General features: G+C 37.6%; 1 protein-coding gene across 1 annotated transcript in view; it reads left to right on the top strand.

The window, feature by feature from the left end:
• The window catches only part of FMN2 (formin 2), a 231,279-nt gene that overhangs the window by 184,454 nt on the left and 34,280 nt on the right, over positions 1-12,545 (top strand). The window contains exon 15 of the mRNA XM_054021267.1: positions 5,337-5,388. Within this exon, the coding sequence (XP_053877242.1) occupies positions 5,337-5,388 (52 nt within the window). The remainder of the gene's footprint in view (positions 1-5,336; positions 5,389-12,545) is intronic.

Here is a 12,545-nt window from a genome sequence, read left to right as displayed (position 1 = left end):
TTTTTTTTTTTTACCAGTTCCGGCTAGTGCTTACTCAGCCTCAGTGTCAATGGTAAATAAACTTTATAGATCCTAATAAAACCCACCCTTGTAACAGGAGATGTAGCACTGGTTTGTCCAAGCATAGTAAATTTAGGCCTTTTCACAGTCAGTACCAACTAATGTCTACAAATTCAACCTCCCAAATAAGGGCTACAATGGTAGAGAAACAGAATAAACTTTGAGGGTTGAAAGAGAATTATGTTCAACTTGTGGTCTATATGGCAGAGTTATCTCTAGGGCTGGTATTGTTAAATAGCTTTATAATTGATCTGGAAACTGAGATAAGCGATGAAAGGGCCAGATTTGTAGATAAGAGAATTTGAAGGAGTTGCAAACACAAAAAATAGAGCAATGTGGAGAATACATAGAAGATGAAGTAGGCTAGCAACAGAAAAATATCATTTACTTTCCTACAAATATTTTTAAATGAAGTGTAATATAGAAAATTCAAAGACATCTGCTTGGGGGAGAACAATATAGGCAAATGTTAGGTGCGTGGAAATACAAAAAAAGGATTTGGTGATTTTTTTTTTTTTTTTTTTTTTTGCATTAAGTAGCCAGTCATACCAGGACTTGAGCAATGTGTGACTGGAGCATGACATACCATCAAAGTCAGTGAGATTATTCGTGCAAACCCTTCTTTGAATGCTTAAGTCTGTGCATTTTCTATACTCAAATTCATGTTGTATATTTTTTAAATTATATTTGCAGGAACATAAATAACATTTCTTTACTAAACATCTTCAATTTCTAGATAATCTGTATATGCTTCTCCTAATCTTTTTATTTTCAATGCTTCAAATTCCATTATCGGAATATCTAACTTCAGCGTGGCTACTCGTGTGTAAAGTTATGCATGTGTTTAAGGCTCTGCAGAATCTGGGCCTGCAGGAATTTAAAGTGCAAAGCTGTAGGATAAAAACAAATACCATTTTGTGATGTGTACATATTGGTAATTCCAGTAGACTGAGTATATGTGGAATACTGTGTACAATTTTGTACACCTGATTATAAAACATAGAACAGTAAAATAAAGATAACACAAAGAACAACAGCAAAGACCAGAGCTGGAAGGTCAGACAGGAAAAAAGTTGAACAATGCATATATACTGTAGTTGAAAGAATTGAATAGAAAGGGACTATGATACTTTGTATACAAATATTTGTGGAGAAATAATATGAGGCCAAAGAAATGTACTAGAATTGTGACCAAAAATGATAAGGTATTACAGGAAGTATAGGGCTTTACACTAAGGTAGGGCAAATGTAGATTAAATATAAGGAACATATCCTGTTAAGAGCTTAAACAATGGAACACCCTGCCATGAGAAATCATGATGCACCATATATAGAAATATTAAAAAGATTAGATAGTCAATGTACAGTATGTATGAGGTTTAGGCACCTCATTTCATTTGTCCCATGAAAAGTCACTTTTTAGCTCTTGATTCTTTGATACCCAAGCAGTTTATGAAAAAGCCAGAATAGCCCCCACCCTTTGCCAATATTACCATTCGATATATTTCTGTTTTAAAGTAGATTTGTACTTACAATGCTATGTGAGCTGTTAAGTGCATGCAGACCCTTGTGAAATATTGAGAGTATGAAAGCAGCTAAATAAAAAATAAGTTCTGTTCCTAATCCAGGAGATAAAATTTAGGGATTATCATTTACTGGGGTAATGCATCCTTTAGGAGGAGTGAGCTGCAACTTTGAGACTGACCAGAAGGTTAGCGCCAAGGATTAGTTAAACTGTTAGAGGGAAGAGAAGATGATGACAACAACACATGTAATATTTTCATTATGGAGAAGATCACCAGCAAAAAACACCTATAGTATATGAGATCCATGTAATAATAGTTTGTAGTAAAGATATTTAAGATCTATTGATGAAAAGGACTACATGAGAGCTACATAGTAGAAAACACATGAAGGTGTCTGTTTTAATCTTGATGTAACTTGCTTTCATGGGTGTGTCACTTACCTTCATGTTACTGCAGAATCATTTTTGTGTTATTCTTTAACAGTTTAAAACACTTCACTTCTAGAAAGTTACGAGGGTAGGTAGACTGTGGGCCAGATTCTCAAGTGAGTTATGGCCTCCAGCACCTGCTTTAAGTATCATTAGGATGGAGGCTGAGGTCGGGGTAGCATGGGCCAGCCTTGAGGAACAGACTCTTACCCCCACCCCCGGAAACTCTGCCTTCCTCCTGTGCCCAGTAGTGGTCTAATACAGGAGAGATCTGACTGTGCAGCTCTGACTACCATGTATGTATATATTTAAAACTTTTAACAAAAATATGCAGATTATGCCCTTGTGTCATTTAGGGACTTCTCAAAGTTCTGTTCTATGTATATTAGTCCTTTTTCTAAATGAAATATTAACAAGCACAAATCTCTGTAAAAAGCTATTTCCTCCGCCACCCCCCTTCCTCTGTGTGGATGTTCAGGATAACTACTTTTCTTGTCATTTTTTTTAAAGTTCTCCAGCATGGAGATGTTTTCAGTCATGCCTTGTTCAGCCCGAAGCACATTTTTATGGTGTAATATTGTTCATGCTTGAGCACTTTCAAACAGTAAATTGCAGAACATTTTCCCCATTTTTATATAGTAAACAATTGACCTGTAAGCTTGTATAAACCATCTAATGGGCAAAGAAGGGAAAAAACTCTGCCGCCAGCTTGAACAATCTTGTCAGAACCAAGTAATCTTGGAAATAGTGGGGAATGTTGTTTAGTTATGACTTTCAGATACTGTACAGGCATTTAAAAACCACTGACCTCAGCTTGTCAAACATTAACCAATCTAAGTTTTCTGCAGTGGATTTTAAGCGGATTAGAGGAGCCCAAGTTAAATGTTTCAGTAATAAATTATTTTTATTTTTAGAAGTTCTATATAGGGATACTTTGTGAACCGAAAGTGAGAGATTGGTGCGTTTGCTACACAGGGAGCTTTTAGACTATTTTGTTCAGTCTTCATCCACATTGTTTCACAATGAGTGTCACTTTAAGTTACAGGATCGAAGTTAGAAATATATATATTATTATAATGAAGCTCAGTTTAAACTGCCAAGTTTCACCTGGTTTCACATCTGAAGCCCTGCAAGGCTCTCATGTAAACCCGTAAGTCAGCCCAGGTTTAATCAACACTGGGCTCAGGTTCTCTCAAAAGCATTGTGAAGCTACACAAATGTTTATAAGAATCTGGGCTGAGTTTCAAGCTAGTAATGAAACCCATAATCAGGCAGGCTTCATGTGCTCTTCAAGTTTGCTGTGGTTTGTTTTTTAAACATTGAAATAGGGCCTGAACTTTCAGATAACTATTGCTAGAAATAATGCATGTTACCACATGTAATCCTGTTGATCTCAACTCATGGTAGTAAGCACTACATCTATAGCAAGGGCTTCAGGGTCAGCCCTGTGATCTTTATGCTAAAAAGTATATAGCTGAATGGGTCGATACTGGAGTGGGAGCCATGAGCATGGATTCACATCCTGGCTCTAACTGGCTGTGTGACCATGGGCAAATCACTTTGCATCTCTCTTGCCCTCTGTAAAATAGGCACAGTAGTGCTAGCCCAACTCTGTAAAGTGTTTTGAGCTATATGAATGAAGGAATCCTCATTGGTGATTATTCTTACTACCAGTTTGAAATTCACTTTCCGCTCTGATCATTTCCGGCCAGAGTTGCAACTACTAATGGTTTCAGGATGCAGTAGCATCCTTTTGTAAATGTAGAAGTTAGTATTTCAAAAGGTGATTTACCTATAATGTGGGGGCAATATTGAGCAGCCATTATTAGATGAGCATGGCTGGCAGCAGTGAAGTGGTAAACTGAATGAAAAGTAAGAATTGTTTTAGATTTTTGCCATATGTTACAATCCTGTATAGAAATTCAACCTTGATGAAGAGAAGACTGAAGGGGGGTACATGATAACAGTTTTCAAGTACATAAAAGGTTGTTACAAGGAGGAGGGAGAAAAATTGTTTTTCTTAACCTCTGAGGATAGGACAAGAAGCAATGGGCTTAAATTGCAGCAAGGGAGGCTTAGGTTGGACATTAGGAAAAACTAAGCACTGGAATAAATTGCCTAGGGAGGTTGTGGAATCTCCATCATTGGAGGTTTTTAAGAGCAGGTTAGACAAACACCTGTCAGGGATGGTCTAGATAATACTTAGTCCTGCCATAAGTTCAGGGGACTGGACTAAATGACCTCTTGAGGTCCCTTCCAGTCCTATGATTCTATGACAACACAGAGCCTCCACGCCACTTAAGACCCACTTACACCCTCAAAGTAGGCTATGGAAATTACTCTGCAAGTCAGCAGACTTTTGCTTTGAGGGACCAAAGAGGGGAATCAGATTCCAGGTTGAAGGAATCTGTTAAAATACCCGTTAAAATAAATTGTGCATGCTTTTTTGTTAGCCTTATGCATAGGAGTAAATTTAATCTGAGCTTACACATGCACATAGCAGGCATTCTGCTGTTCTTCAGAATGGTAAAATCTCTGAGTTGAAATGTGTTGTGGTTTTGTGTGCCTTGTCTATCAAGACTCCTGCATAAATAAGATAAATTGGAATAAAATGAAAAGCAAAAGAAAATTAAAATTGGAAAATGGAGTCTTTACAAATTTATAGCAAATACAGCTCAGTGTTTTGAATTCTCTTTGTGAGCACCATTGTTGGCAAAATGATAGCTGTCTCTGACTGCGGGAATGAGACTCTCATTAACAATGCGCTAATTGTGGGGTTTGTACAGCCACTCATGTCCATTACTGGTTTGGATCCTGGATTTCCTAGAGATGCTTCTTTCCTAAGGCTATACTCCAACAGTTAGTCAGCTATGGGGCTTTTACTCACAGTCATCAAATGTAAATATTAGGGGGGCCTGGTTGGAGGGTATTTTTCAGTACTTCTTCCTGGAATATTATTTCCCTCTTGGTCCATAAGAGCACAAGAGTGTTGATTTTCAGGGGGCATTCCAAGGTCTTTCTCTTTAAGGCCTACTTATTTAAGCCTTTTCCATGATGTGGTCTCATTTATTTGTGTTAAATTGGGAGGGTATTTTTTTTTCCATCAAGCTCCTTTTGAGCTTATTCTTTTAAAATTGGGCTGTGTTCTAAAATTCATGGTTGATTTAGAATTAATATACTTGTCAATAAAACCTGACATGCGCATTCTTATAAATTGAAAGATAAATACTTTACAGGACATTTTCAACAAAAAGCATTTATCACTAAAGAAATTTGTGAGGTATTATTCTAGTAGCTAATCCATTTCCTGTCTGTTGTGCAGCTAAAATCGACCAAGAAAATGAAGAGAAGTCACTGACAGAAGCACATAAAAGGTGAGATGAACTAACGCAATAAAACTTTTTCCTTTGAAAGATGTGTTTTTCAAGCCAACACTAACAGAATTTTCTGGATAGCAAAAAAATGCATTCAAAAAATACAAGTGATATTTATTTGTCAGCTTTGTTTTGAACTTTAGAATAGAAAATCAAAACAACCCAAGCATGCACAGAAGACTATTATAACTGGAAATATACCCATCTTTGTTTTAAAAAAAGAAAAAGAAAAAAAAAAGACATTGGTGTATGAGTGAACTGTTTGAACCACACAAGATCTTAGGTGATTTAGTAGACATATAATATACACACACCCTTGCCATTATTCATTAAATACTGGTTTCTTCACTTATGAAATGTCTGCTGTACAAAATAATATGTTTTTAATATCAAGGATGGATATAATTAAATGTGATTTGATCTGTAAGAACTCAAATTCTTCTTCAAATGATTTTTGTGATGAAACCACAAATTTCACTACATATATGAGCAGTGTAAAAGTTTCAAAATCGGGAAAATTCCTCAACTGTGCTGTATTTCACAACTTGTAGTGTGTGTGAGGGGGTAACATGTATGTACACGTGTTTTTCAATGTTTGTTTAAATGTTGGTGTAAAAGGTGACGGGAGGAAAGATTACTTTGTCAGTCACAGTAAAGGACCAAAATGAAAAATAAGTAAACAAACACTGTTTATATTCTAGGATCTTCTGAGGAGACTGATAAATGCATTTCTTTACCTGGTTTTATTTGTGGTGTATAATTAATTTATTTTTACCCAGTACTAGTGAATGCAATTGGAACTTCTTATTAGATACAAGTGTGTAGGTTAACATGCTTTTTATAGGCTTTGCTAATTAAGTGCAAGGACTTATGTCTCTTTTGGTGTTAAACCGTACTCTCTTTCCATAGAATTGTATTTAATTATCATCATAGCGCCAAAGTTATACCCAGTGAATAGAAAACCCCATAACATAGTCAGCTTTGATTTGCTCTCATCTCTTTCAATTCAACTGGGAGAATATAGGATTGCTAAGTAGTGCAGCATAAATACTTTTGTGAGTGGGGCTCATGATGTGAAAATGGAACAAAAAATGTTACTTTAGCTCATCTGAAGCCATGGTAAATCATAAGTAAGACATAATTAAAATCATTTAGAGTTTTATAATTGCTAAACTGTTAAAACTGGACAACTCCATAAAAATACAGAAACTCTAGGTAAAAAGCACTAGCAAAAATAATCTAATTTGAATAATGTTTTGGACTCAGTGCACCAATGTGTACTTTAAAAAAATACATTTCTCCCTTCTTTCCCTTCCCACTACTGAAATTCTCATTCAGCCACTAGAATAAAACTTTTGCTAAGAATTTGAAGGCCGCTTCTTGGTCAATCTCCTTTGAATAGGATACATTCATTGCTAAAGTTTTCTTTAAATATCTTCGAAATAAAATGCTTGGATGTTGAACTTTTTTAAAGGAGGAGAGCTTAGGAAAGCTAACTAAGAGATTAGTTACATTCTGTTAATCATAGGTAGAACAGCAATGCATTGGATGAATAGAGAAGTAAGTAGTACAAGAAAAAGTGATGGATTAGATGAAGCAAAATTAATGTGATTAATGTACTTGGATTTTTCTTTTTGAAGTGGTTAACTTCAGCCTATGTACAACTTAAAATCTACCTCATGATAGTATTTCTTTAACTTCTAGCAAGAAACACAGACTCTCCTTTTAGCTATAGCATAAAATGTTAAAAATTGACATCACCATAATAATACAGAAACTCTAGGTAAAAAGCACATGCAAAAAAAAATCTAATTTGAATAATGTTTTGGGCTCAGTGCGACAATATGTACTTCAGAGAGCTGAGTTGTGCAACAGATGAGCTGAAATGGAAAGTTAATCTTCCACACAAAATAAAGACAAAGAAAATGGAATGTCTGCTCTAGAGACTCCATACAGTGTATAGCTGTTCATTTGTCACAAGTGAGAAAATGTTTAATCGGTTCTGAAATGATGTATTCTCTCTTTATTTATCATGTTTAGTGACTTTAAGAGTGTCAGTATGTAAAGTGTTTATCCAAGGAATGGATTTCTGGCACATGGATAAAATGAAAAGTGAAATGTTTAGCACACAATAGGCATATGTTCCAAGGTCTCTCTGAGTAAGTATCCTGAGATGAGAAGAAAGCACACAGGTCTGTGTTTATCTAGCTTACGCAGGCAGACAAGGAAGGCTCCAGCCTGATATTAACACTGAAGTGACATGGAATGTCTTTGCCATACCCCAAACAATTACATCACTCCCTTAACAATATTGATAAAGTGCAATAAAAAGGAACCTGGCACTTTCCAATTAGACCCTCATTCCTAAATACTTGTGAACCTGTCAAATACTTCACAAGTTAAAGCAGGAACCACTTTTTTTTTTTTTTTTTTTTTGAGGGGGGAGAGGAGAGGGAGAGTGTTGGGAGGAGAAGGGCCAAGAATTATATGTTACATTGTTATCATTTTAAATAATCCTTAGGTAATTTAGGTTAAACACTTCTCATTTTGTCCTGCGGCCCACAGCAGTATGGCTGAAATACTGAACTTCTACTAGGGATGGATGGATGGATGAAGTGACTCTCTACTCAAATTAGTAAAAAGCAACAGAGGGTCCTGTGGCACCTTTAAGACTACCAGAAGTATTGGGAGCATAAGCTTTCGTGGGTAAGAACCTCACTTCTTGCATCTGAAGAAGTGAGGTTCTTACCCACGAAAGCTTACGCTCCCAATACTTCTGGTAGTCTTAAAGGTGCCACAGGACCCTCTGTTGCTTTTTACAGATTCAGACTAACACAGCTACCCCTCTGATACTACTCAAATTAAACACTTGGCCTTGTTTTCACGAAGAACAATTTCCTCTCCTTCCCCCCAGCCCTTTTCTTTGTGTTCAGTTACTGAACATTTTTGCTTGCTGAAAAGTTTTTAATCATGGCCTTTATTTTCTGGGAGTGGGGAGAGAAATTTTAGTGCCATTTTTGGGGGCGGGGGCAAGGAAACTGAATTTAATGAAATTCAGAAGGGATAAGGTTTGATCATACAATTTACTACAGGAAAAAGATGCCCACAATATCAGACAGTCATTGTCACTGAAATACAGTACTTATGATACAGAAGTTTCCTTCCTTTCTCTCACCCTCCCTCCCCCCCCGCCCCCCCCACACACACTTCATTGCAAGGTAGGAGCAGCCGCTATAGCATCATGTTACTGGCACATGGTCAGAGCTGTGCCCGGCCTTCATATCTTCTCATACGGGTTCTTGTAGAAGCAGGAGCTAAGTACTAAAGCCAGACAATTAATTTGCACTGAAAATTACTCAATTTCAGATGATTTATGTGGAGCCTCTGAAAATGATGTTGCTTGGAGCAGTGTATGTTTCGAGTCTTCTAGATTATTACACAGTGTATCCCTTCCAAATATTATAAACTATATTTTTATGTATATGTTTTCACTGTTTACTAGGATTGCAGGCAAAATGGTGATAAGATATGATTACAAGGAGGCATTCCCATTTAAGGGCTGCTTTCCTTTGGACTCCTTAGATGGCTGAAGGCTGTAGAAAAGAGCTTTACAAATGCATTTTGCTATTGATCCCTAGTGAAGGCCAGATAGGCCAAAATGTTGGATTATCATCCTGGCTGAGTTACGTTGTGATTGATTTAAAATTATATGAAAATTTAGAATAAGTTCTGCTATGTGAAATTGAAATTTGCTCTGTGATGCAATAACAGATACTTGATTTATAATAAAAGGACAAATGGATGGTTTCTGCACACTAACGTAATTATTGGCAAGGGAATTTAGGATGAGTACAATTGGATATGGAACACCTGTCTACCCATTTCAGGATGTTTTTGGTTTGGTTTATTTTATTATTTGGTTCAGGTACTTCTACATTCCAAGGATTGCTAGGGTTTAAAGTGCTTCCCAAGTGCTGTCTCTCAGGCACCTCTTTGTTTTCAGAACTTTTTTTTTAATGCATTTAGCAATGTTATGTTGCTCTCTTTGCTGTAGCAACAGGTGAATTGTAGGAATGTTTACCTCCAAAATTCCCTGAGAAATAATGTAGGCCTAACAGGACAGTCCTTGCATGCAGAGAACTTCTATCAGCTTCAATGGCATTAGATATGGTAGGGACCAATACTTCGCACCTGCTCTTGTGCTGACAGGTTGATGACACCTTGAGTAATAACAAACCTGATAGTAGAATGGTACTGTTGAAAAGCAATACTAGAAATTTAGCACCTAAGTCTGGTAAGCCTTTAAAACCTTAAGCATTACTCCCATCCCGCTCTCTGCCACACAATGGTTTGGATTTCCTTCAGAGGTGATCTGCAAAGCTAAAATGTAATAGAATTAATGCTTGAAATATGTGTTGAAAGCTCCCACTAGCAAGGCTGAGAGTGGAGAGAGAGAGAGAGTGAGCAGAAAAACTAAAATTAAACTGAAAGGTCAGAGAATACGGTTGGACTCTTTCTCCTCTGGGTCCCTTTCACTACTGTTTTCCCTGCTGCCCATACCCTTGTGACCTTCCATTAATTGACAGTTGGTTCCTTCCCTGTTAGATCTCCTTCTCACTTGGTGGCTTGTATTACTGGTGTGAGTTACATACAGTAGGAATTTACACATCATAGCTATATATTTAATTTCATTAGGGGACTTCAAGTGCTAACACAAACATGTATCAAATCTCACTCTGGGACAAGGCTTAGAAGTACCAATTTTATGCCATCAAAAATCGTTGCTTCTTGGAATAGCTAGTTCTAAGACTCATAAGGAGGGTCTATTCTTAGCTCTACAGTAAATGAGATGCAGGAGTTAGTTCAAGAAGCAATTATAGTGGAACTACTAAGCAATAGTGACACCAATATAATTAAAGTCAATATGTTTGAGGTAAGAATCATGCTGAAAATTAGCACTGTGGCACTGAGCTTTTAGAAAAGGAGTTTAAAAAAAAAAAACAAAAAAACAAGGAGTTAGTCAAAAAAGGCTCTAATTGCAGAAATTAAAATCCTTAGTTCCAGCATGTTTATTTTTTTGATAACCACTGCATGTTCAGCAAGTGGTTTCACTACAGTGATGCCAAGATTGTTTTCTTGAGAGATTACAGATGAATTCGAATATGATTAATCATATTTTTCTTGCAGCATGCATCACCTTGTGCTTATGTAATGCCAATGAACCCCGATCATCGACAGGCAGAATCGAACCGGGGACCTCTGGAGCTTAGTGCATGAGCCTCTAGCGCATGAGCTAAAAGCCAACTCGCTGTTAGCTAAGGCTGTAGAGCAGACTCATTTTATCTCTTTAAGTGGTCTCCATGCCACTAGATGGGACAGAACACCACACCCAAGAGGTGTGTGGGTTACACTTGCATGCATTGAAAGTTATCTTCCATCACATTGCCCAATTGGCAAGTTTAGCTAGATTCTTCTGTAGTTCCTCACAGTTTAGTCTTGTCTAACCTAGATAATTTTTTCATCCACATTTTTGTTGGAAAGTGGAGCAGGAAGAGAAGAAAATGGAGTAGGAAGAGTAGATATGTCCCTGCAGGCATTGCTCTTTTCCCTTCTGCTGTAATAACCACCTTATGGGCTAGATCCTGATCCAGCTCCCAAGGTCTGGGGCACACCAGCTAAGTTAGACAATTGCAAGAAATGTGGTTTAATTAGGCCACAACTTTATTAATTTAACTCATCTGGGACATATCCACCAAAAACCTGTACAGTGCAGGTCATCATTCCTTCCTTGTTTCCACCTGGTGGAGGCATGCTGTCAGCCCACTTTTCTTCCATGGCAGGTCCCCAGCCCATTGCAGAGACCTCACCATCCTCTCCTGGTAGAACATGAGGGGTAAGAGGCTGATGGAAAAGCACTGTCTCCTCAATATACCAAACATTAGGAGCCCCAACTCTGTTACCCAGCTTCTTTAGGGGATGCCAGGCATTAGCCAAAGCTGTGTTTAATGTTGTATGTATATTGAATCTAATAGGATACATGTGGAGCTTTCTACTTATATATTTAAAGAAATTGATGTCCCTCATCCTGCAGAGACATCCAGTATCCACAGAGACATTGGGGTTCACCAGCATGGAGCATCTTTCAAGACTGGGCCTATGTCAATAAAATAAATTACTCAAAATAAAACAAAAAATATTATGTGGAAAGTCACTTCACGTCTCACACACACAACTCCTTTAAAAATGGTAGCCTTATGGTACGTCTACACAGCATAAAAAAACTCCAAACCCAACCCTGCAGCAGCGAGTCTCAGAGCCCAGTCAACTGATTCTGGCATACCGGGCTTGCACTACAAAACTAAAAAATAGCAGCAAAGATATTCAGGGCTGGGTTGGAGCCCAGGCTCTGAGACTCAGGGGGGTGGAGGGGTGTCTCAGAAGCTGGGCTCCAGCCTAAGTGGGGAAGCATACATTGCTATTTTTAGCCCTGTAGCATACGCCCCAATAGCCCAACTCAGTTGGCTGTGGCTCTGAGTTTCACTGTCATGAGTTGCTTTGGTTTTGGTTTTGATTTATTTTCAGTGTAGACATGCATTTAAATGCACTAGGTTGAGAAGATAAGGTATGTTAGCAGAACAGCTGGAGGAAAGTTGGGACTTAATATGAGGTAAATACCTTTAGCTTGCTGCAATGAGGCCAACAGATTGTGGATCAGACCCACTACTATTCTGGGTCAATAGGCACCTCATTGTGCAAGTTAAACTGGCTAAGGGATTATTAAATATAATTGAAGCTCATATGTTAATCTTAACATACATCTTCTCCTGACTTTCAAAGATGGATGTACATGAATGTATCACAAATGGACAGTTAAGCACACAGCTTACCATGTTTCCACGTAACTCAACAGGTGTGCACAATAGTGGTGGTTGTGTGACTGTAAAGTTGCAGACATCAAACTGGAAAAAGAGGCCAGATAAGTCATTGTTTCATCACCTGAGGATTCCTCTACATCAGGGTCATTCAAAACAGCCAAAAGGAGGGCTAAGGTTGTGGTCCAGGGTTTTGACAGCTGTTACAGAATATCAAAAAACATATATTGAATAAAAAGAAATAATTTAGCATTCTCTTCACAACTTACCTTTATTTAATTAGAA

This window comes from Malaclemys terrapin, chromosome 3 (genome assembly GCF_027887155.1).
Source record: "Malaclemys terrapin pileata isolate rMalTer1 chromosome 3, rMalTer1.hap1, whole genome shotgun sequence".
Taxonomy (NCBI): domain Eukaryota; kingdom Metazoa; phylum Chordata; order Testudines; family Emydidae; genus Malaclemys; species Malaclemys terrapin.
Note: the sequence above shows the minus strand (reverse complement) of the source record. Positions and strands in the feature narration are given on the sequence as shown.